This window comes from Myodes glareolus, chromosome 6 (genome assembly GCF_982192425.1).
Source record: "Myodes glareolus chromosome 6, mMyoGla1.1, whole genome shotgun sequence".
Lineage (NCBI taxonomy): Eukaryota > Metazoa > Chordata > Mammalia > Rodentia > Cricetidae > Myodes > Myodes glareolus.
Window position 1 is genome coordinate 50,385,047 of NC_142031.1, and position 21,390 is coordinate 50,406,436.

The 21,390-nt window shown below is 41.4% G+C and overlaps 1 protein-coding gene across 3 annotated transcripts in view; it reads right to left on the reverse strand.

The window, feature by feature from the left end:
* Sh3yl1 (SH3 and SYLF domain containing 1) overlaps positions 1-21,367 on the reverse strand; it is a 38,250-nt gene extending 16,883 nt beyond the window's left edge. The window contains exons 1-4 of one of the 3 annotated variants that reach the window (XM_048439851.2): positions 21,295-21,367; positions 11,442-11,552; positions 10,272-10,385; positions 8,238-8,302 (exon numbers count right to left, since the gene is read on the reverse strand). In XM_048439851.2, the coding sequence (XP_048295808.1) occupies positions 8,238-8,302; positions 10,272-10,385; positions 11,442-11,552; positions 21,295-21,352 (348 nt within the window). In that variant the 5' untranslated portion in view covers positions 21,353-21,367. Of the gene's footprint in view, positions 1-8,237; positions 8,303-10,271; positions 10,386-11,441; positions 11,553-16,495; positions 16,545-20,951; positions 21,215-21,294 lie in introns of those variants that run through there. The other 2 variants (XM_048439854.3, XM_048439853.1) reach the window with 2 other exon arrangements.
* Between the last annotated feature and the right edge of the window lie 23 nt (positions 21,368-21,390).

A 21,390-nucleotide genomic window follows, 5' to 3' on the forward strand; every position in this document is an offset into this window, starting at 1 on the left:
GCAACACCCCATGTGCCATTCAGCCCTCCTGACAGCAGGCAATGCATCTGAGACATTAGTTGCTCTACCTGCAAACTGTCACACTGATAACCAGAAGAGATCAAGAAGGTGAAGACAGAATGTGCTTTGATCTCAAAATTAACTTCTACAAAAATCTACTCTCGTTGGATGCAGAGCGGGGACTTCATGCCAAGCTTCATTCTGAGATGATTTCTATCCTAACTCCATGAGTGACTGCACACTTAACCACCCCGACACTGCATGGTGGGTGTTTGGATGATGCCAGCTGACTTCCATTAGTAATGTCTAAGGAAGTGACTTATTTCTTCTCTAAATAAGAATAGGAACGAGAATAAGGTTCAAGTGACTGGTTAGGTCAATACAATATAGAGTTTGTTTTTTCTAATTCACAATGGCCATAGTTAGACAAGAAAACGGGCATCACCCATAAAGTGAGAGGCCTTATTGGAGACCACAGTGCTGACTCCCAGTTCCCCCCCCCCTTAGGGTAATATATTAAGTGGCATACTGATTTGATTTGCTACCCTGAAGTCTTAGCACAGAACCTACCTCACCTAACTGTCAGGAGGATCAGATACCCACATCATCTGTATCTGTAAAACTGAAGACATATGGCAAGTGCTAAGAAACTGGGTCAAAATGGGAACTCTTTGGGTATGAACTCCACTAAATGATACTGATAGACGTGCAAGCCTATGTTCTTCTCTGTAATGGTGGCGCGTCACATAGCCATCCTCCACTATCTGAAGAAAAGAAATTATTTGGAAGGCCTATATGGCCACAAAACAGTGAAACACCAGGGCCAAGTAGATCCTATAAGATACCTTGACTTGTATAGTTCTTTACATTTTTAGAAATGGTTTCCAATCAATGTTTCATTCGATGTACAGAAAAATCTTAACATCAGAAATATTCATGATATAAAGAGGTTCCTGATACACGCAGACGTCTTCTCAACTCTTGACAATTATTAGGACCAAAATCCCCCTCCCCGACCCTCAATAAAAGTAGCACTGTCCTAAACAGAAGGACTTTGTCCAGGTAAAGAGAATGGTGAAAGCCTAAAGGTGGGGTTTCTGTTTACCAGAAAAGAAGACCTCCTAAAGCCTACCCTTAACCCTCGAAGAACTTCCCTTAATCTTCCCCCAAAGATCAACGACATTGGTCAAGAGCACCTAGTCTACCCAGACAGCCTGTATCAACCTGCTGATTGCCATACAAAATATGCTTGCTTTTCCAGCATTTTTCTCATCTCTCTGACCCCCTACCCCAGATAGGGTCTTGGCAGTTTGATCCCCATGGAGTGGTCCAGTTGGTAGTTTTTCTGTGCCATCACTTGCACCAACCACTCTTCTTTGACATATGGACAACTTCTGAGAATGGCAGTGTTAAATGGCAGGATGGTTTATCATTTCTTTATTGTTGTTTGTTTGCTTGCTACAGAGTCTCACTCTGCAGCCAATGCTGGCCTTGATTTACAATCTTCCTGCCTTGGTCTCCTGAATGCTAGGATTACAGGCCTGTCCATTATACCTCATTTCTTGTGCAAATTTAAGCACTTCCTAAAGTGATTATATAACCATAACTGTGTATCACAGGCACCTGGAGAGAACAACCTTCCATTGTTTGGTACTTTCACACTCAGAAAATGTATATTTCTTTCCAGAAATGATATATTAATTGCTGCATACTGTCTAGTGTAAGTGTTCTATCTCTGAAGGAAAAGGTTTCCCCAAGAGAAGTGTTGAAGTTCTGAGAAAAAGGCATCTTGGCAGTATGGAGCCAAGAAATATCACAAAGTCACACCATACAACAAGCCTCACACAAGAGACTTCCTGGGAAAGACACAAGAGAGTGGCTGCCTCTGATCCAGAAAGAAGCAGCAGGGGACTGAGCAGGAGGTAGGCTTATACAGGGTTTCTTGGAGGAGGCATTTTCCAGAGTAGAGATTTCCACAATGGGATTGGTGGGTTTTCAAGGCCAGGAATTGGTGGGTTTTCAAGGTCAGGGACTGGGGAGTTTTGGTGGCTTTTCAAACCTGGAAGCAAGTGTGGACTTTTTACCTCACACTTAGAACAGCTCAGGACAGTTAAGAAAGGCAAAGCAGCTCTGAGAGTCTACTTAGGAAAAAGTCAGTCTTCTTCTAATTTACATCTGCTTGGTATTTGGTGTCTCTGAAGTAAGAGTAGGCTGATCCTGCGTCCTTTCTGTGATGCCACTAGTGAAACAGTCAACAGTCAAGGGCACATATGTCTATAGCTGAAAACAAAAGCAGGAAAGTCTTCCTGAGGAAGGCTGAGCAGCAGAGCAACACTGAGATAGTATAAGATAGTACTGGAGAATCTGATAAAAGTTTGGATGTTTTATATAAGAATTTAATTTAAAAGACACAAAATTTTCAATTAAATAAGTCCTTAAACATAAGAGCTAAAAAAATGACAGTTCCAACAGTAAAATTTAAGGGATATGCTCTAAGGTGTCGTTTCTCTAAGCTACTGTTGTGGGGTCTGTGTCAGTTCCCTGGGTTGCTAAGGAAGTCTTCCCATGATCTCAAGTTTGGCTCGGGGTAACGCTTGACAACTGGCAGCTAGCCATCAGTCCCAACTGTGAGCACTGGTAAGAAGCCTGGGGTACTCCTCCTTTGGCTCCTGTTGTGTAACACTGAAACATTCCTTCCTACTGGAAGCTCCTTAAGCAGGAAGGTAAAAAACTCAAAGTAGCTCCAGGAAGTCCCTGAAACTGACTAGATTTACTAGGCTCCTCCCTGAAAGAGTAAGCAACAAAAGCTTAAAGTCTGCCTCAAACAGATGGAAGATGAGTGGCAGAGAAGACTCTTGGAGGAGAAAAGCTGCTGTGAGGGCTAAAGTTATGTTTTATGTTTTAATTACTATGCTTAAGAGATCTAGAAAACAAAAAAGGCTTCTAACCTGTAAGTCCCACTTGCCCGAAAACAGATAACTTCCCGGAATGCTGGGGGTTGTTTATGTAATACAAGCCATGTATTTTCACATCAGTAAACAAGGTTGGCTCTCTAAACTGCACGCGATGTGCTTGATTTTATGTAAGTGGAAGGAACACAGACAAGAAGACAGAGGTGGGAAGTACGTAGCCTTGTGGGTTTTACCTCTATAAACCTCTACTTAAATGCAATTTAGGGTCACTCTCTGGGAATCTTAGGTATGAACCTGGCCAGCATCTACTTTCCTGGCCAGTATTTAATAAACCCTGCTTCAAATTTGGCTCAAAAGCTGTGGTAGTGGTCTTCTTCTCAACTGGTGGGATTGTTGCTGCAAAGAAGACTCTTGAGATCAGCTACCTAGAAAAAAAAACCCTAAAACCAAAAGACCTGCCTTGAGGAAGTTTAGACCAACTGAGGCACCTGCACAGGGCACCCTCCAGCCTGCTGCACTGTCTATAGGCTGCAGCGCGCTGCAGGTTCGCAGCTTTGTGAGCTGGCACCCATGCTGGGGTGGACTTTGATGACGCACCTGTCTCTGAGTCATTTCTGCTCCTGTAATAACCCTCACCCATGTTACTGGAAATAACCGCAATAAAACTCACTGGTTCACCAAGGTGGACTTTGGTGTTGTCTGTGTTTTGGTCTGCTGTGGGTTCCCTATTTGGAGCGAGTAGATGTGTATTGCATCTTCCCAGAAAATGTTGTCACACAGCACTCCATATTCACACCTCACAGAAGACACATTGTTCTTTCTTTCCATTCTCCCTCACCCACCACCCCTACCCCTTGGCTCTGTCTGGAAGCTACGTAACTTCCCTCTGGTCTTGTTATTTCAGGAATTCATACATTTCTCACACCTAATTCTGAGGCATGGATATTCTCACTACACAAATCAGAGAGTGGTGCGGGAGAATTATCTGTATTCTGTCAATCATGTTTTAAATAAACAATGATTGGATAGGCAGGAAGTATAGGTGGGTCAACCAGACAGGAAGTAGAGGCAGGGCAATGAGAGCAGGAGTATTCTGGGAAGCAGGACCCCCCCCCACCCCCCGCCGTCCACAGTCTTGCACAGACCACCAAAGAAGCAAGATGTGAGCTGCCCCGCTGAGAAAGGTACCGAGTCATGTTGCTAACATAGATAAGAATAATGGGTTAATATAAGCTACAAGAGCTAATAAGTAGCCTGAGCTAATGGGCCAACCAGTTTTATAACTTACGGAGATCTCTGTGTGATTTTCTTTGGGACTTGCTGGCTGTGGGGAACTGGGTAGGACATAAACCCCGACAAGCAGGCCCCTTCATGTTACAAGATATAGGGACTGTCTCACAACATCTTCCAGTCTTCACTCAGAAGCTCTATCCTTAGGTGTTTGAAGACTAAACTCTGAGCTCTGACAATAAAGGCTCAGTAATATTCCCTCCGTAAAAGACTGAGTTGGCCGGTGCCCCTACCACTATCAAATTCCAATGACAAAAATTCAGTAGCTTATTGCAAGCTCTGTCAGTCAGACTATTCTAAGATGGGCTGAAGGCATTTTTAGTGCTCTGCACTTTGCTGTCATTTTCCTACAAAGAAAATGTTAAATGTACTGAACACAAATCATGGCATTATCTCCTTACATACTGACTTTTAAAACTGTACTTCTTGGAACAGATTACCTATTAGGAAAACCAGGAAGGAATGCTGTGATCACTGAATAAATGTGTTGATGAATGTATTGTTTGGTCCCGCCCCACCCCCTGGCTCTTTCTAGGCATTTCCAAGCTTGCTTCTTCTGAGATAAGCTTTTTTACCTACTTGGGACTTCTCTGTCCTAACCCTGTGGCCTACCTTTGTTATTACCCCACCAAACCTGGATAATCTTATCAATTATAAGTACACATCAAATCAAGGAAAAAGAACAACTTGATGACATCATTTCCTAAATTCCTTTGGATGCCTCGGTTTCGTGGTTTTGTGTTTAATGTTTTAATGGCTACTGTAAGTTCTAAAAGGGTCAAAGGGAATATATATATATATATATATATATATATATATATATATATATATTTATTAGAGGTTTGAGCCAAAATCTCCAAGCCTCATAGAATCAGTATATTATCATGTAACTTTATGTTTTTGTAAGATGGGGAATACTTATTAAAGTTTCACACTGTTTGCCCCCATTTGCAGACAAACACAAACTGACTACAGATACATATGTAACTGGGTTTCATTTTATAGAGATTAAATGTCTTTTGGGTACAGATAATAGTGAAAAAAATTCATCTGCTTAGCTCACTGAAAAGCTGTTTCTGGAGACAGGTTTTGGTACACCCACTTCAGACCCAAACATGTTTGTCTCAAAGTTTCCTGCAAAGATTCTGTTCTGGGTCAGGTTGGCCCTTTGACTCTGTGACAGGGAAGAGAACAGAACAGCCCAAGAAAAAGGCACTGTATGCTTAAGAACAGCTAAGAAATAAACCGCTTGCAGATCAAGGTTACCATTATTGATCTCAAGTCATACAGGTGCCTATAATAATGGGATGCTTATACATGGAAAGGACAAAAGGAACTCTGTCTAAAATCTTTCCAAAAAAAAAACCTCCAGCATCGCAGTCAGCAAAATTCTCTTGGGTGCTATAAACATCAATTTATCCCACATGCTGTAGAAATCATAAAAACTATCTTATATTTTCTCTAAGGTTTACTTGGAAACTTACAAAGCCTAAAGGTTTATCTGTATGTGCACAGGCAATATTAATTTATTACATTACTCTTAAGCATAATTTAGATTCAATCTTCTTTTCTTATTAAATTTATTCATTTCACGTGCACTGGTGTTTTTTGCCTGCATGTAAGTACAAGGGTGTCAGGTCTTGGAGTTATACACAGCGCTGAGTTAGCAGGTGGGTACTGGGAATTGAACCCAGGTCCTCTGAATGAGTAGCCAAGTGCTCTTAACCACTGAGCTATCTCTCCAGGCCCCTGAATCTTCTTTTACTAAAATGATACTGTGCAATGTCTTCCTAGCTGAACAACCAACTGCCTGCTTAAAATAATCACAGCTAGGCTTGTTAAAATGTTCATATTCCTTCAGGAAAGGAGGAGACAAACAGTCATTGGGCCTTCACCCTAGTAGCCAGCGTTCCTCCCAACCAGCTGTATGCAATTAGGCCTTAACTGCATAAGGCCTCAAGGTTTTCCAGAGGAACTAAGGTATACGTCTTAGAAAACCAAGCATAAGGGACAGGTTAGGGGCATGTCTACCTGTGCAGCTAGGGGGAAGCTGCTCTACCTACTAGGTGAAGGCTCTACTGGAAATAGATACCTCTCAGTTAACATGCTCTGCCCCCGGGGAAATTTCTTACAACAAATGAACAATTTGTGTGATATTGTTATGTCACCTAGCGTTTAAATATTTTTATTGTTTTATCAAGGGGATTTACATGTAAAGGTTAAGATGGCTGGACACTTTCAGGACTCAGAAGAAAATATGACTTGTCATCTAAATCAATTGCAATCTAAAGCTCACTGAATAATTTCACTTCACTCAGGCTTTTTACAAATAATGCTTACTCATTCAAGGTCATTGATGTCTCTAAAGTTCTTACTGAGATAGATGTAACTACTCTTTCTCAGGATCAGTGAGACAACACCAAAAACAATGACAAAAGATATAGATTTGGGGATATATCTCTGAAAAGAGATTATATGAATAAAGATGGGGACACATCCATCAAAGCTTGAAGCCAAGTCACAGAAGGTCTGAATATATTGTAGAGGGGAATCTGGAGAAGCAATGGAGAAGAAAAGAGCAAATCCTTTACAGCCAGCATCTCCAAACTCACATATGAGGAAACTGTACTTATCCCTGTACTGATTTAAATACATGGGGAATCTTGCACTTAAGCCTGCTAGCCGATTGGTATGGAGTCTGAATCTCAGTTCAATTGGCCATAGCCTTTACCCTGGACTTCAATTGTCCTCTTAACAAAGCTAATCCCAGGGCTCCCCACTCACAGCAACAGGAATTAGACTTTCCCTCCCCAGCATGGAATTCCTGGGGAACTGCTAATTATTTAGTGTCTCCAGTTTAGGGCCTCTGTTTCAAAACTATTTTGAAATAATAAAAATGGTACGTAAGATGAAATCAGCAACCAGATAATAATTCAAAACCACATTTCAAAAATTAATGATTACCTTTCCTGCATGCTAATGAGATAAATTCCAGTAGTAATTTTATGGAACCATGGATATAAGCTTCATGATTCAAACTTTGTAAATGGCAAAAACTTTAAAAGAGAAAATTATAGTGTGTGCCATTCCAAGAGCTTTTTATGCATACATCAGTCTCTCTGATCATCAACATAAGCTCCAGGGAAGGCCAGTTTCATCTCTATGCTGTAGATGACGAAAGCAGGATCCAGAGCAAAAGTGGCCTCCGATATCACAGCAAGACGGTGCACTAACCAGAATTTGAGCCAGCACCATCCTCTCCCACAGTGCAGTCCAACCACTAACCCATGTTGCTTTTGAAAAAATAAAGTACAGCATTTAATAAGATGTTTGTTGAGTATCTTTATGTTTCATTATATTTCCTTTATAAGGCTATTAAAATGGAAAAAAAATCCTCAATTTCCAAAGAATGATCTTGCAACTCTCCTTTTTGATCTTTAGTCTTTTGAAATGTAAGCTATTTGTTATTACTTAATTTCTCAGTATTTTCAAAACAAATGGCACTTGACCTAATGCTCAAAGCAGGCTCCCATGGGGTTGTAGTGTTAGAGGGCATAGGGAATATAAAGATTGTAAAAAGAACATTGGAAGTTCTGGAAAGAGATAAAGGCGATTGTGGAAATAGGTGTGGGGCTAAAGGAAGAGGGGTGGTGACATCAGAACTGGAAGTGTAGGTAGCTAGCTAATCTACAGATAGGAAATTACCAGAAGGTGGCACTGGGGGCTGCAGCTGCTGGGAAAATGCCTCCAAGGTTCCAAAGCGCTGTACATGGTGCAGATAAAACCCAGAAAAGCAGAATTCAAAGGCTTTGTGTTTATGTTGACTTGAATATATACAACAATTTATAGAGAAGACCAAAGCCAGCCAAGTTCATAGAATGGGAGGGAAAGAGAGAAGAGGAGCGGAGAGGGAGGGGGAAGCAACCTTCCACAGGTGTAAGAAGCAAAGTAAGGGCATAAAGAAGCCTTAGTTACATCATATTGAGTTTGGGCAGTCTTTGGGGATCGTAGCAATGGTGTTGACAGCCCACTTACCTCTATTCCTATTTCAAATCCTCCACCAAGGCCAGCAATCCCAATGGCTGAAGGTGCAGACCATTCTGACAAAAACAGAGAAAAACATTGTAACATAAAACATCTGTCATATGAAAAAAAATAATATTTTCTCGAAAGGCTCATACATCTTGTATTTTAAAATCTTTTAAAATTTAAAGGTTTTTTTTAAAAGATATTAAGTATTAACCAAGATTGTCATACTCACAAATTCATGTGTCCCATGCTTTCCCTAATAACTCATATTAAACTAAATTGTGATCCTATTATCCACTTAACAAATACAATACTGATAATTCCTACTATCAATATTTTTAGAACTTAACTGCCAAGGTTTGAGTCACAATTGCATCATAGACAGAAGTGATCAAGAGTCAAGAGTTTGTTTCAATAACTACCAGAGATGGGTAACACAACTCTACTGCGTGGCCGTGACAACCGGTTTCGGTTCCTCTGTGCACAAGAAGTTTCCTTTATAACTGTAAACTAAGCACAGTAATTCGACTTGGAATTTTAGGATTGATGTGCACTTACTTTTCCTGTATAGAAACAAATCTAGGAAAGCAATTTTTAGATTGGTATTGAGAGTGTTTATAAATGATACTTTGTTCGTGCTGACCTTCCTTTGCTAGGGAGCTCATCCTAGACAAGCATTAATCATGGATGCGTCTAGAATTAACCTGCCAGTGTTTGAAGAGTTTTGATGATAGGATCCAGTACCTGAAACTCCCAAAGCTGCTTTTCACTCCTATGCTAAGAAATGCCTACCTTCCAGACCTGTTCTCTGGGATCAGGAACTTGCCTGCCTTATTTGGGCAGCCTTTCGGCTAGTCTCAGCAGGTGTATAGCAGCTGTTCTGGAAGAACAGGGCAACGAAACTTCGCTTTTGAAAATAATAGAAAAATGGAGTGCAGTTAGGAGCAGGGGTGGCGAGGTTGGTAGAGGCAGACCCTCACTTATTAGTGACAAAGCTGTCTTGTCAATGGATAGCAGACAAATCTGCAGAGCCGTGCTGTGGAGACTAGTCCTCCTCTAACAGGGACCCTCTGGGAAGGTGCCGAATCTGTGTTTGGTGTCCCTGCTGAGGCGTCTACCCTTGTGCATTTGGGCAATATGTCAAAAAAAAAAAAAAGGAGCTACATATTTTCCAATTTTTAAATATTTAGGATTTTTATTATTTTAAAATGTGACAATTAAAAAAAACAAACTAACTGGAGTGTTAAGGCCTTTTATTAAAGAGCCAGCAAAAGAAAAGTGGCTGGTGGCCACAGCACTGGAGTTATGATGAACCCTAGTACCCAAGGCCACCCTGAGTTACAAAAATAGCTACGGCTGTTGGAGGAGAACCCCACTGTCCCTGCAGAAACAATGCCTCCAGCCCAGGGATCTGTTTACCAATACCTGTGCTTACTACCTCAAAGTATAAATGATTGCTGTTAAAACAGTTACTGACGGAACAATGTGTTCCCTTACATGAGTAATAACACAGGTCGAGTTGAAAAGGCACCTTAGTTGGTTCTGACATGTAACTAAGCATATATATACTAAAAGCATTGGATTTTAGGATTCTTAGCAAATGCATTTCAGATTTGTCTCTGACAAATCAAACAACAGCTTTTAGCCTAGAAAGAAATGTTATAACATGGTTCTGCTAGGAGGAGGGGGGTAAGTCTTCCAGAGAAGCAAAGAAGTTTACAGATTACTTTCATAAACAGAAGAAACTGGCTTTCCCACAAAATTGAGGAGTAAGAACTCATATTCAACAAGAGAAATGTGCATAGTATGTTCAAGGTAGTGTTCCAAGGGAAGCCTACAAAATGTAATGTAACAGTCAGATATACCTTGAGTACCACCGAGTAATAACCATAGGCTAGCTTTCCTGCTTGCTTCCTGACATGCACTACACATTTCAAGAAGAAGCATATGGTGGATTCGCAGGTCATGTTCTCCATGAGAGCATCCACAACAGATGAAGAGAACACAGAAGATTTAAGGTCTCCACAAGTACCAACTTACTTCCATCTGGAAGACGCGCCAGGACAATCCCACTGCCTCCCCTGGCTGTCACCAGAAATCCAGCTTTAATCACAGACAACACTGCAAGTCCTTTAGCTTTTGCAATCACGTGGGCTGCACACAAACAGAATAATAATGACTGAGAGGCCGCTTGCGACTGAGCTTTGATATTAGAGCTATATAGCTGAATTCATTATTTTTTTTTTCGGTTGTTCGAGACAGGGTTTCTCTGTGGCTTTGGAGCCTGTCCTGGAGCTAGCTCTTGTAGACCAGGCTGGCCTTGAACTCACAGAGATCCACCTGCCTCTGTGGGATTAAAGGCATGCACCACCACCGCCTGGTTGAATTCATTATTAATAAGAAATTTTGGATTTGACAACAAAATTGATTCGTCGTTTTGAAAGATTTTCCTTTTAAATGCATGATCTGTTTGAACTGCTACTTTATACTGAAACCCTAATTCTCCTTACAATACCAGTTTATTCCCATTTAAGAGTTCACTTACAATGAGAGCTATAACTGCATTCACTAAAGGCACAGCATCACCGATATTCACTCTGCTTAGTCGCAAGGGGAGCTCTGAGTTTGGTGAGCGATATGAGCATATGTGTGGACACCGGAGTTAAAGCCACACCCTCAGCACTGGCTAGGTACCATTTCAGAGTTAACGCTATTGTTGATGATGGCTTTGGACAAAAAATAACAGCATCATTTAGGAGAACAGGATGCCACTTACGGAATTCATCAGAATTACAGACCAAATTCTCTTTGGTGCCTTTTGCTTACACACATGATATTGTTACTTGTAAATACAATTTCCCTATTTGCGAAAAAAAAAATCATGAAGTGCTTTAAAAAGCTTAAATCATAAAAATTTACCTGAGAGGTTAGCTAGTAGTTTTTAAAATTTGTTTGTACATTCCCCCAAAATTGAATTTTAAAAAACTGAATGGAGCAGAGACTCAAGGGTTTAGGCTGGTACCTCAAAGCAAAGTGAGGGAGGATTTTTCTCTTAATTGGCACTTTGTCTGCCTACTGGAAGAGCGTCTGCACAGTGCTGTCCCTGAGGTCTGAGACGAGGGTGGTCTAAATGTCTGCTTGTTTCCATAGGACAGCTGTGGAGAAATGCTAAGCAATGTGGAAAACAAGCATATTTAGAAATTTACCTACCAGGAATAATCTTATCAGGCCCATTTCTGGAAGTTATTTCTGTGAATTCTCTTAATATCTTGGCAGCCTTCTTTGCTTCTGATTTCAGATTAGAAGGTATAGGGTTATTCACTGAAAGATAAAAAAAATAATACTGCAGTAGGGGAAAAAATCTAAGTTTTCGAATGTATTTCGGCTTCATTCTTCTCCCATACCATTAAGTATTTAAAGTCAAAAGTTACCAAAGAGAATGACTTTGAGGCCTCATTTATTGATTAGCTCATCTCTGTTTCCTTAAATTGTGAAACCTTGCAGATGCTAACACTAAACTGGTATGGGAGAATTATCTGTATTCTGTCAATCATATTTTAATAAAACGCCGATTGGCCAGGCAGGCAGTATAGGCGGGAAAGCCAGACAGGAAGTAGGGGTGGAGAAAAGAGCCTGGGAGTATTCTGGAAAGCAGGAAGCTCCCTCAGCCAGTTCTGCCCAGACCACCAGAGAGGAAAGTTGTAAGCTGCCCAGCTGAGAAAGGTACTGAGCCGTGTGGCTAACGTAGATAAGGATAATGGGGTAACATAAGTTATAAGAACTAATAAGTAGCCTGACCTAATGGGCCAATCAGTTTATAATCTTATGGAGTCCCGTCTGTGATTTTCTTTGGGGTTTGCCGGCTGTGGGGTACTGGGCCCAACAAGCCGGCCCCTCATGCTACACTAAACACTCAAACTCTCACCAATTATGGAAATATCAGATCTTGGGATCCCAGATGAAAGCTGACTAGCCTTTTCTCCTCACTAAGTATCTTCTCCTCATAATTACATTGCCTTGGAGTTAATAAAAATTTGAATTTGAGGATGAACAAAAGATATACTTCACGATTGTCTTTAATAGAAATAAAATTTGATACAGTTTGGCTTTTCTCGTCAGAAATTTTGGAGATGGTTAGCCGGCACAAGTAAAACAACGAAATTGAGTTAGTATGTCCAGCAATGGATTCCTGCTCTTATACAACATTTTATATTCCCAGTATAAATGTGTTTTTGTCATAAAAGGATGCATGCAACTCTCGAACTCCACAGCATGTTGGAGAAGGTAGACTGTAGTGATATTGTTTGTGTTTCAGCAAATAAAGCTTTCCTGAACATCAGAGTGCAGAGGTAGGCCATTAGAGGCCAGGCAGTGGTGGCACACACCTTAAACTGCAGTACTTGGGAGTCCCACGCCTTTAATTCCAGCAGTAGGGACATGGAGACAGGAAGGAATATGGCTGGGCAGAGAGAGGAATATAGGAGGGAAAAGGCAAGAGCTCAGGGTGGTCTGAGGTTTGGTGGAGACAGACGGAGTCTGGAGATGTGGTCTGAGGACAGGATCGCCCCTTCAGTCTGAGCAATAGAGGTAAAAAATGCTCTAGTGACTGATGCTCTGCCCCTCTGAGGGGCATTAACATTAGCATTAACCCCATATCTGACTCTGGGTTTTTATTATTAGTACCGATTAGAATTGGTGCTAGAGGGGACCATTCTCTTGTCTCTGGATGAGCAAACCTAAGCATGGACAAAGTCCAGGTGAGCCCATCAGCTGTGGTCCTCATCTGATTGTCTGTGGTCATCACGTATTTCAGATGGGAAACCTTGAGGATGTCCTACCACCATTTCACCTGGTGATGGAAGCACACTAAAAACAGAAGGAATGACCAAGTAATACAAGGGAAAGACTTTCATTTAGCAAAGCATAGAGTTGTCTAATTAAACAGTATGGATTCACTCTGGCAGCTGGTGTGTTTGAAATATGTAATTTATTTTAAAAGTGGGAACTGAACTAGAGCCATGGCAGAATCTTCCTTGTTTTCCTTGGAATGCTAACAATTTGATTTTTTGTGGCCCAACACAGGAGCATCAGCAAGAATAAAGTTATGGGAAACTCCATCCCACAAACCGTCAATGGTACTTTTGGGTAGAGAGGTACATCCTCAGTTTATAAAATCAAAATGAAGTGTATATCCTGTGTGTTGTACTCCTTTTCCATCTCAACATATGTGTGGCATTCTGTATTTTTTACCCAGTTGCATTTCAGAGTATTTAAATATTGCTTCTCAAATTTACCTGTCTTGTTGATGAAGTTCGGACAATAGTCCCATCTCCTTTAAACCCTCCTCGTTTGCCCATCTGTAGCATTAAACGGATTTCTCTATATAAGTTTTGTCCGTATTTGAATTTCACATAAGTGACAGTCAAAAGAGTCCAACCTTTCCTAACTACCTTATTTGATACACCATAAAATAAGTGGGAATCATATATGTTGGGCAGAGATCAGAGATTCATCTTTTTGTCTCCAGCCAGGCTGTATTCTTGTATGTGAGAACATAATTTAGTCCTCCATATTTTCTGAAACAGTTTTGTTGTTTCCAGTTTGGAGCTAATCCAAACTAGACTGCTATATATAGTCCCATGCTGGTCTGTTGTGCAGAAATGCTTTATTGCTTTGGGGGGCCAATTACATTCAAACTACCAAACCATGATCAGTGTGTGAGGGCCAATGTGGGATTAAAGCTGAACTAGCACTTCTTTTACAAAAGTGTGTTTGGACATTGAAGTTAAGAATTGAAATGGTATCTTGATGGATCTTTCCTTTGATGAGTATGTAGTGTCATTTCCCATCTCTTTTGATTAGGTTTGAAGTCTATTTTTCCAGATATTAAAATGCCTTTATTAGCTTGCTTCCTAGGTCCATTTGCTTGGAATAACTTTTCCATCCTTTTACCCTGAGGTGATGTCTATCCTTGTTAAGATGTGTTTCTTGGCTGCAGAAGAAGAATGGATCCTGCTTTACTGCCCATTTTGTTAGTCCAAGTCTTCTTATAGGGGAAGTAAGACCATTGATATTGAAAGATATCAAAGATCATATTATTGATTCCTGTTTGTTTGTTTGCTTATTTGTGTGTGTGTGTGTGTGTGTGTGTGTGTGTGCATGCCTCCTTTTTTGTTTTTACTGTTCTGAGATTCTTTATTTCCTGTATTTTCTTGGGTATAGTTAACCTACTTAGGTTTGAGTTTCCCTTCTAGCATTTATGTAGGGCTGGATTTGTAGATAAATATTGCTTAAGTTTGGCTTCATCATGGAATATCTTATTTTCTCCAAAGTTTTCTGGTTATAGTAGTTAATATACTATATTTACCTTTTAATTTTAATTATTAATTAATTAATAATAATTAATATTAATATATTACTCCTTTTCCTTTTTTGTAGCTTTTAATATTCTTTCTTTATTCTGCACATTTAATGTTTTGATTATTATGTGCTGAGGGGGCTTTCTTTACTGGTCCAGACTATATGGTGCTCTGTAAGCTTCTTGTATCTTTATAGGCATTCCTTCTTTAGGTTAGGAATATTTTCTTCTATGATTTTGTTTAGAATATTTTCTGGGTCTTTGAGCTGGGTTCCTTCTCCTTCCCACATTCCTATTAATTATTTCATAATGGCTCAGATTTTCTGAATGTTTTGTTTCAAAAATTTTTTTAGATTTAGCATTTCCTTTCACCAATGTATCCATTTCTTCTACCATGTCTTCAGTGTCTGAGATTCTCTCTTCCATCTCTTGGGTTATGTAGTTTTAGGTTTTCTTTATTGATTCTAGTTCCACTTTCAGGTGTAACTGGAGGTTTCTCTTCTGCCTGCTAATTCCTGAAGAGCCACTCTGAGGCTTAATGTTAATCACAAATTGTTTGGCCTATTAGCTCAGACTTATTATTAATTCCTTTTACAACTTAAATTAATCCATTTCTATTATTTCATATTTTTCCACAAGGTTTGTGGCTTGTTACCTCACATCTCACTTCTCCAGGGGGCTGCTGGTATTTTCCCATTCCGCCTTCCTTCTCCTTTTATCTCTGCTTGGATTTCCCGCCTGGCTCTCTTCTGCCTGACTATTGGTCAAATCAGCTTCTATATTAACAGTGGTAACAAAACATATTCATAGCATACAGAGGAGTATCCTACATCATCCAGGCCTTAAACAGTTTTATTCATCTCCTTCCACTGTTTGTTTTCATAAATTTTGTTAAGGGATTTATTCATTTCATCTTTAAGGATCTCTATCATATTCACAAAGGTTGCGTTTCAGCTATGTTGGAATATTCAGGGCCTGGCATGGTAGGGTTCCTAATCTCTAGTGGAGACATATTCTTTGGCCATTATTGTGTTTTTACAGGGGCAAATAAGTATCTGGGATTGGGAAGACTGTAATTCAAGGTGCTGATATTTGTCCTCTTCTTTGTTGGGTGGGGGCTTTGTTCCTTGGTTTCTGTTACCTCTCTGTTTCTTAGCAGACAGTATAGTGGCAGTGCTGCCTGCTATGAGATTTTTCTGGGGTCCTAATAGGTGTGGCCACTGGGGTTCTAGATAAACTGTTTCTGAGTATTGAGAGCTGACACTTAGGAATGGGGATGGGCTGGGTGAGTGGCTGAGGGGGTCAACAGGAAGGCAGAAAGCAGGGTGTTCCACCAGGATCTGTTTAGTCATCTGGGAATGGGGGCAGAGGGAGGAGAAGCGACAGCAGCCAGTCTGGTATAGGGCTGAGGATGAGACTGGGGATTGGCCTTGGAGGAATGGAGGGAGCGGTGAAGATCTGTTGTTAGCTTGAAGATCTATTGTTTAGCTGGCTTGCTTCCCTGGTCACAGTGGCCTGCAGGTTCCCAGAGAAGGACTTTTGAGGTTGGGGGCTGGGACAAAGCAATGGATGAGGGATGGGGGAGGATGTTTGGAGGGGAAGATTTGTGTGAGCCACTGGAGATGGGGACAGTGGGGAAGGGAGGTTGCAGCAGGTATTTTGCTACAGAGTTGGGGATGAGACTGGGAGATTGTATTTAGAGGAGCAGAGGGAAAGGAGAAGATTCGCAGTTAGCCTACCTGATACCCTGGTCAGAGTGCTTATTCCTATTTGTTATGGTTCTGTTAAAAAACATACTGCCCATTTAAAAATGTGCATTGTCTTGTTTTGTAAATTATCCTAACATATAATGAATATCTAACACCCAAATATAAATATGTATTTGTGCATATATACACATACATACCTTGAATATTTATCAAAATCATCCATCTGACCATTTTCTCAGTGGCATCATCTTAAACCACGGGTATCATTTCCTATAATACACTGAAAATTTCCTCCTCTATTTTTGCTTCTCCAATTTCAGATCTATTTGTTTATCTGATTTTTTTCCCCAATGTGTCACTGAGGGTTTGGTCCTTTTCTCTCAGCCCATACCACCCTTTGTCTCTTCCTGCATTTGGCTGATAGTCCCTCAAGTTCACAGTCTTATTTTTCTTTCAGATATGCCCTTCAAGGAACAGTGAACTCTTTCCTCAAAATGCTATGCCACCAGCTTCAACTATTCTGCTTGCTTCTCTTCTCGCCATGTCTTTCCTGGTGACATTCATGCCATCTTTTGAGTCCTTGAGCACACGGGACATCCCTGTCTGCATCTGCATCATCACTGTCGTTTCCAGGCTGTCACGGTCATTTCCAGTCTACCTTGACTGCCTTCTCCAGGCTCCAGGTTACATTTTCCTGTTCAGTCACTTCTAGTAGCTTGATGAATGCTAGACACCTTGACTGTGGCAATTTATGAACGGAAGGTTATACCGTGCTCTAAGTTCCTTTATGTTGGGTGGCTCGGTGGCTTCAGGCTCTGCCATGTCGTGGCTGACTTCCTTCTGAAGCAGTGTTTAATTCCATTTTGAATGCATGAGCCAGGACACTTCAGTAACACATCTGAACATGTAGATACCATTAACTTCCCAGAACCAACAACAAGACAGACTGATAAACTATCCGTGCAAAGTAAGAAGTACCGTCTATGAGCTGACTGGCGTAGATTGGGAACACATGGCTGAAACAGATAAAGCAGAACAGAAAAAGCAGGTTCCTGGCCTTAAGAATGCATCAGACCAATTAAGGATTCAACACCCTCATCTGGATAACATAAAAGCTGAGGCATCTAATACCAGTAACGCCCATTGTCCTGTCTGTCTGGGTGTGGGCGTGAGTTCATGCGGAGTCATTGAAACTCAGACACCTTGAGAATGAATTTAGTCTTTGGTGGCCACAGAGGTCTCCAGTCTCAGTGGACTGAAGACAAGACCCCTCCCCTAAGTCCGGTACCCCCAAAGGCTGTTGTTGAATGAATTCCCACAACAACCCATGATACAGCAGAATCCATCTGCTTATCATCTGACCATTTGGTGAACACACATAGGAAAGGCGGGTGAAAATCTAACTGTCCCCAGGGCTTCAGCTTAGCACATTCACTTCTATGGGAATTCCAATCAAGCCTCCTTGCTGTCAGTTCCCAACGTACATAGATCTGCACATTAGAGACTTGCTTTGGACTGACTTCTGCCTTGAACCTACTAAGCTCTGTGTACCCCTAGCTACGCTTCAAATACATTGGTTAACGCGCTAGTTAGTTTTAACTTTCAACTTGACACCTTGGGAAGACAGTCTTAAAGAGGAATTATCTAGATCAGGTTGGCCTGTGGGCACGTCTGTGGGTAAGAGTCTTGACTAAGCCATTATGGGTTCCCCAAGCAGGGGCTCCTGAACAGCAAGAGAGGAGAAAGCTACGGGAGAACAGGAAAGCAAGATTCCAAGCTTTTGTTTCAGTCTGCTCTTGACTACAGATACGATGTAACCAACTGCTCCAACCACTATGACTTCTCTGCTACAACTGACTGAGGCATGGAATTGGAAACCAGAAGATTTTTTTTCCTCCCCTAAGATGCCTTCTATCAGGGTGGGTTGCTTTAGGATATATCTGGTTCCAGGGGAGGGCTTCTGCAAGTCAGCTGAATTACAAAAGTACTAGGGATTCTGTGAAACTTTCTGTAAGATCATATTGCCTGATCAGTTACAGGCAGTAAATTCCTGTCAGAAAGAACACCTGTGAACTGAAAGTTAGGATAGAGATCCTAGTTCCTGTACTCAGCTTTTAATCTTGAGCCTCTCACGGTTCCGTTTTGCTGTAATGGCAATAGAGCATGGACATGGACTTCCTACCAATGGTTCTGCTAACCGACCGCAAGATCTCCTCAACTTCACATCGCAGTCAGGATCTGAATACCCATAAAAGCCGCTCAATTATAAAGTCAAGCAAACTATAAGGTTTTCTTTTCTGAAGAGAAAAGTGAATATGGGATTTCAAGCCAAGAAAGTAAATTTATTTCAGAAGCAACCAAAATATTTGAATATTTCTAAATTTTCAAATGTCAAACTATTAATATATTAAAAAGAGTTTATAAAAGTTGGGAAGAAAATTTTGCTTTGTAAACGTTATAGCTTCAGTGAACTTTCGATCTGGAAATCATTTTACATACTGACAATTTATTAATAACTCAGGCTAGCAGCCAAAACATGTCATTCACATCTTACTCTGAATAAATTTCCACTGGAGTAACGAAGCTAATCACTCCTTCTAAACTAGAACCAGGGCCAAGACCCAAAACGTGGAGATCAAAGGCCCACTCCTTCTTTTCCTATTAGAGCATGAGATCATAAATTAATAGCACCAACAACCAACTCTCAAAAAACATCAACGTTTTCAAACAAATACTAACAAACATCAACAGAATATAAAAACAGTCTATATAGGAAAAAAATATCTGGAAGTGGCTTTCTAAGTTTTCATTCTGTATTAAGCCATGTCTTAAAATTTTAATTTGCAAGGTTAATAAGAATCAGATAAGAAATCACAGGAATAAGAGCACAACTAGGCTTATATAGTATTTAGAACAGTTGATGAAACCGTCGTAAAAACAAGTCAGGTATCTCAAGCGACGCTGAAGGGCTGCCTTTCGTGCAGAGCACAGCTTTAAAACGCTGATGTCGCCATCTCCCGCCTTTGTTTCTAGACCAATGCAATCTTTCCGAGGCTTGAGTTTTAACTGCCTATTTTGTCTTGACACCAAGCTTGTCAAATCAGTAATTCAGAACCTCTGTTCCTGGTCAGACCATGAATCTCCTTCAGTAAATTTTACAATCAAATTATCCATGTGAACTCTGCTGCTCTTCCCCCTCTCGCACCTGGCTGTGGACGGGGATAAAGAGCTGCGAGCAATGGACAGAGAATCTTTGCCTTCTACCTGCTGCCCAGAGAAATTCAGGGAGTTATTGACTTAGGACAGGATCATAGATACATGCTTGTCTGTCATTTGTAAAAAAATGGAAAAAAATTAATTTGTTTTAGACCTTAAATGGTAAAGAATCCTATCACTTCACACCACCATTTGCAAATCAGAGAACAGACGAGGACCTGCGGCTCTCAGTACTCACAGTAGGCAAATTTTACGTTTAACTACTATCAGTTTTGTGTTTGGAAACACTATATACTTATTTTTTAATAGGAGGAAATCTCCTGAGAATAAAAATAAAAAGAATAAATGTACCGAAGTTTTTTTTAAAAACTTTTTGTAAAGTCAAAAGAGTCGAAGAGTAGTATTGACTCATTTCACAGAAACTGATCATAGAGACCCAGTAACAATTTCTCCTTAATTAAGATGCCATAGACATGATGGAAGTTACTACTTACTCGACTTGAACCTCCAACATAGCAATTTACAAACCACCAGATGCTACTATGGCATTTCAATAACAGGCCGCAGAGTAGAAGAAAACAACACCTTAAAACCAGCCCTGTTAGTCTCTAAACTCTGTGTGCAGCTTTACTGACTCAGTAATCCAAACATTTCCTCACATCTCATGAAAGTACCTGAGCCACAGAACCTGTTCGCTTGATAAACACAGAGCAGGGCAGGGCATTCCTGCGGATGAAGGTGGTTTCTCAAGTTTTTCTTCCCTGCTTTGCTTTAGCGGGGCACTGGTAGCATTTATTGAAGTGAAGATGGCACATTTCACAATTGAGATAACTGCTCGGAGCTCTAAAAAGGAGCATACAGGCACAGCACCGGGACACTGTCCACCCCACCCCCCTTACCAGGGCGTTGCAGAACTAGTGGCCCTGTGGGAAAGACCTGACTCCTCTTCCCCTGGAAGCCCCAAACCCGTGGGAGACCCTTGCCTAAGGGAATATCCCTTCCCAGAGACCCTGTTCTCACAAAAGCCCTACAAATCTCGGCTCTGCATCAAAGGTGCAGCTCTCCCCTTCTGTGTCACGTACACAGGATGCCATTTCTCAAAACAACTTGAAAGCAGAAGGTGGTAAAATATCAGCTATCAGAGAAATAACAAGATAAAAATTAGGCTTCAAAACTGGAAATGCAGGAGGCGTTGTTCGGTAAGGGGCTGACAACAACTGTGGTTCATTCACAGTCAACCAAAACCTTCACGACCGAGAGTGTGGGAACTAATCTTGAGTTCCGAGGATGTGCCAAAGGATCCGTTGAGTGTGAACTTGATGCGTGCGCACAGACAACCCAGGGACTAGTCTGCTTCATTGTCTTTCACAACGCCCTTTGCAAGAGGAAGAGTGACCACAGTACCGACTTGCCCCAGCCGCTCAGACCCGTACTCACTGATGCCCGCCGCTCCGCACGACGCCGGAGCTCCTCACAGCAGCCCAGGAAGAGGAAGGGTTCTCCTTGGCCAGCCTTTCCCGCAGGACCCGCCCAATGGGCACGCACCTGACCCAGGTGAGTGAATAGGTGTACGCCCTGCTGCTGCCAAAGCGATCCCAGTCCTAGAACCTTGCTGAGAACATAGCCAAATCGCGTCCACCTGCCTCATTCCTCTGGCACCTTCTAAACCACCCCCTCTTTTTAATCCGGAGAACACGTCGCTTGTGCAGCGGCTCCGCCTTGGGTCGGTGGTCCAACGGCGGGGGCGGGAGGGAGGGGTCCCTTGCCGGAAGGGCGGTACCTCCGAGCAGAGGAGCGCCGCCCAGGGAGGGTCCGCAAGCCACACTTCCAGAGCTCATTGGTCGCCCTGGCACGTCCTAATCCGCCCTGCACAACA